The sequence below is a fragment of the Etheostoma spectabile genome, unplaced genomic scaffold (assembly GCF_008692095.1).
Source record: "Etheostoma spectabile isolate EspeVRDwgs_2016 unplaced genomic scaffold, UIUC_Espe_1.0 scaffold272, whole genome shotgun sequence".
Classification (NCBI taxonomy): Eukaryota; Metazoa; Chordata; class Actinopteri; order Perciformes; family Percidae; genus Etheostoma; species Etheostoma spectabile.
The window spans coordinates 1,770,065-1,774,433 of record NW_022605576.1 but is presented as its reverse complement, the minus strand read 5'-3'; the positions used below and the strand labels follow the sequence as shown (position 1 = coordinate 1,774,433).

The following is a 4,369-nucleotide window of genomic DNA, read 5'->3' as shown; positions in this document are numbered from 1 at the left end:
ACACACACCGGAGGAGAACTGAAGGCAATCGGGCAGAAAGACAAAGGAGAGGGGCTAGTTAATCCTTAGGGTAAATATTTAACAAGCTCAGCATCTATAGCTAGGGCAGAGACCTAACATGGAAGAGAAATGAATTACAGCCTGCTGATTGTCACACACACACACACACACACACACACACAGCTAAACAAACAACTTAGCCTGTAGGCTATGAACTGCTGATGTGGATTTTTAAAAAGTTGTATTATTATTATTTTTTTTCCATTTTTTGACGGGGGACGTGTGTCCCATTTTTTCACCTGGAGATAACTGTGGCAGCAGCGTCACTATACAATAATTATACTAATCATAAAGTCCAGGATATGTCCATGCAAGTCTTAACTTAAATAATAGTCTGAACACCAAGAAAGGGTTCTCAGCCATGGGGAACGTGAGTTTATATTTTCTTATATCCAAATATATTTACATGTCAGGCAGCCTTGCAAAATATGTATTTCTTTCTGGTACATCAGTGGATATTTGCACAATTACATATATATATATAGACATAACAGGATTCTATTAAAATAAATGTAAATTGGCACAATTGAAAACAAATCTTTTATACTGTATACTGTATATATATTATAGATATGCTAGACACATAGAGTCCTTTCAAGTCATTTACATTACATGATCAATAAGGGAAACTGGATCATGGGAAACTGTCTACTGTCGCTTTTTATTTACACACACACACACACACACACACACGCAGACACGCAGACATGCAGACATGCAGACATGCAGACACAGCCTAGGGGTATGTTTGCATAAAGTACATAGGTACATACTGTTCACTGTGCTCCACCCTGGAGCAGTCACACAACAGAGACAACCAGTAGATCTCAGTGTGCTCCCACAACTCCTGCCACGCCATTTTCTTTTCTTTTTTTTTTTCTTCTCCTCTGTCTCTAAACAGTCTCATAATGGAATAAATGAAGTCGGTGAATCTATTGTTTAAAATGACAAAACCACCTGCAGCCAGACCCACTTGGTCACAGCTGAGTGAAGTGGACATCAGTCCAGACTCCGCAGTAACTTCACACAGTCCGCCCGGTGGACACAAAGCAGAACTGCATCTGCATGAGTAAACGGATTCAGTTCTTCTGTATAACACTTAATAAATTCAACTTAAGATTTCAGGTTGCTTGGTTTCACAGCATGTTTTCAGTGAAGGACTCAGTGTTCAAAGAAGGAAAAGAAAAGTGATGATTATGGCCGTTCCAAACCACAGGAAGGATGTGGATATGTACTTGTTGCTCATCGTAGATTTATCTGAAAGAGCCCTGGCCACACGCTGTTTAAATATCAGTGGAAAACTACAAAGTGACTGTGAGAGTCAAGTGAGTTGACCAGAGAGAGGGAGGGCAGAGATTGCAGATGTATACAGAGCCTAATCCCTCATGTTCCACTCTGATTAATCTCATTAGTGTAGCATCAAAAGCCAGCTAAGCTGCTCACTACTGCCACTGATAACAAGGCATCCAGCAGAGGTGGAGAAAAACAAATAGAGGCTTTGCCATGAACATGAACGCATGTCCAAAAGAGTTCAGAACAGATCCCTGATGAATGCCACCTTTACAGTCAGTATAATGCCTAAAAACCTACTGCTACTTTGGAAGGTGAGCCCAGAAGACACTGTTAGACAATACAAAGGTAACGTCACCACTCAGTTACAACACACCTTTCAACACTTGTAGCTGTTACACACACACACACACACACACACACACACACACACACACATGACTCAACCGTCTCCATTTATCCTATAGATAGATGTCCTTTGCAGCTCTTGCTTGGCACTGACACTTTTTCAGTCCAGTCTTTATCTCTTATCTGGGAAAGGCCCCATTGATAACTCTAACTAGCACCTGTGCTGTATTGCAACTTTGCATGATGGCTTAGCTACATGAACATTCCTCCTGTTGTCCTCGGGTCCAATTTGACCCCTTTAAAAAATGTTTATATCTGAAACATGGGTTTCTTTTCAACCAAATTATCACAAAAAATGGATTGGATTCCTCACAACGCTCTTTGCAAATACAACTGATCACTTTCATTCCTCTGATCTTAACTATTAGCCAAAATAATTCATAATTTCTGCTTTTTTAGCTCAAATATTAGGTATAATTCTATAAAAATGAGGGTTATTGACCATAAATTCCAAAAATTAGAATAAAACTAGTGGTAGTAAGTCTGAAAAAAAGGGCCAAAAATGTAAAATTTTGGTCCGTTCTTGACCTGGGAGGACAATACAAGGGTTAAACAAGTGTGTGTGTGTGTGTGTGTGTGTGTGTGTGTGTGTGTGTGTGAGAGTGTGTGTGTTTGTTTGTGTGTGTGTGCGTGTGTGTGTGTGTGTGTGTGTGTGTGTAAAGTGGCATGCAGTCCCTCTACTTTATTACAAAAGCATTTTCCCTGGCAAGACAGAGGGAAGATGCTTATTCTTTCTTCTATATATATATATATATATATATATATATATATATATATATATATAAAAAACAAGCCGTCGTCTTCGAGCTGTCGCATCCAGCTGTGCCAGGAGCCTGTGAGTAGATAAGGCAGCACCGAGGCTGCCGGCTATGACGTACGCTCTGAAGCGGCCCAATGAATATTTGAAGTGAATTGTGGGGCAACAGAAGGAGTAGGAGGCATTCGCTGGACGGTGGGAGGGTGGGAAAACACAGATGTGTCTTAATATGTCTTTTAATTCCCTGGGACTAAAAGACACAAAGGGAAATAATACATCTATTGTATAGAATATCTTTAAAGTGATTTCAGAATTATTGCAAAATAGTATCAAATAGTATTGAATTTTTCTACTGAAAACAGAAAATCACTACTTTTGGGGCTATTGCTACTATAAATACACATTACGACTGCTACTAATGATATTCATATTTATAGAGCATCTTATCTTAAAGTCAATTCGTTAGAGGGTCGGTTTTATAATAAATATGTATCAGAAGTGGACACAACATTGACCTATATGCCAGTTTACAGCAGCAGACATCCCATCATTGACCCTGTATATCAACTCTGCAACTCCCTATTAACTCACACACATGCACACACATTATACAAATCCACATGACACTACAAATGTCGTCTTTCGACCTCCTTTACCTTGGAAGAAGCTCTTGACGCGGAGGTAGGACACTGCAAGGCGTAGCACGGACAGCTTGTCCAGCTTGGAGATGACATCGGTGGGGAAGGGCAGCAGGCTGGCCAGCCGGTCCAGCTCGGCATTCAGCCTGTCCCTGTGCCGCTTGGACGGGTTGGTCTTCTCATTGGCAGCAGACGGCTTCCTGATGATGAGACGGACAGCGGGGAGTTAAATGGGGTCAAATGGGTATCAGGACGTGTGTGTGTGTCTTGTGTATCAGAAGTCGTGCAGTAAGCTGTAAAATAAGAATGGTTTGAGCTAATCATGTGTTTTAGCTCCACTGAGAACCCAAATGACAGAAGCACACAGGACTTAAATCTCATCCACACTACATGACACTTTACACACACACACACACACACACACACACACACACACACACACACACACACACACACACACACACACACTTGTTTAACCCTTGTGTTGTCCTCCCGGGTCCAAAAGGGACAAACAAATTGACATTTTTGTCCCTTTTTTAAACTTATTTTTAGTTTTCACTAACACCACTTTACTAGTTTTATACTTTTTGAAATCCATGGTCAATAACCCTCATTTATATAGAATTATACCTAACATTTGAGTTAAAAAAGCAGAAATTATGAATTATTTTGACTAATAGTTAAGCTCAGAGGAATGAAAGTGATCAATTGTTTTTGCAAAGAGCGTTGCAAGGAATCCAATCCATTTTTTCTGGTGATTTGGTTAAAAAGAAACTCATATTTCAGATATATATATATTTTTAAAAGGGTCAGATTAGACCTGAGGACAACAGGAGGGTTAAATCTTACATGCTCAGCTTGCCCTGATGGTCTACTCAAATGACGTTGGAATTATTAGTGATATACTCACTACTACATTCTCAACATATTCTGGATAAGATCCTATATCTAATGTATATTTCCACAAAAAAGTAGAGCAATGGCTGACTTATTATGTGACTGTTTGATTGTTTTGATCAATGGGAATAAATAGAAGTTTTATTGACAATAAGTTCCTCCTTATGATGACATCAGTCATGTTTTGGCTGACCCTGGTTGAGTATGACAAGCACCGCCCCATGCCAGCCCGAGCCGAGACACGCGGCCAAATAAACCTCCCTCTTTTTTTAACTGTATTTCCTTCTTCCTCAGCCTTCCGCGCGGCACACAATGCAAC

At 40.1% G+C, this 4,369-nt stretch overlaps 1 protein-coding gene across 1 annotated transcript in view; it reads right to left on the bottom strand.

Moving 5' to 3' along the window:
• LOC116685835 (uncharacterized) overlaps window positions 1–4,369 on the bottom strand; it is a 94,056-nt gene that overhangs the window by 87,196 nt on the left and 2,491 nt on the right. Inside the window, exon 3 of the mRNA XM_032510796.1 lies at window positions 3,172–3,353. Coding sequence (XP_032366687.1) covers window positions 3,172–3,353 — 182 coding nt within the window. The remainder of the gene's footprint in view (window positions 1–3,171; window positions 3,354–4,369) is intronic.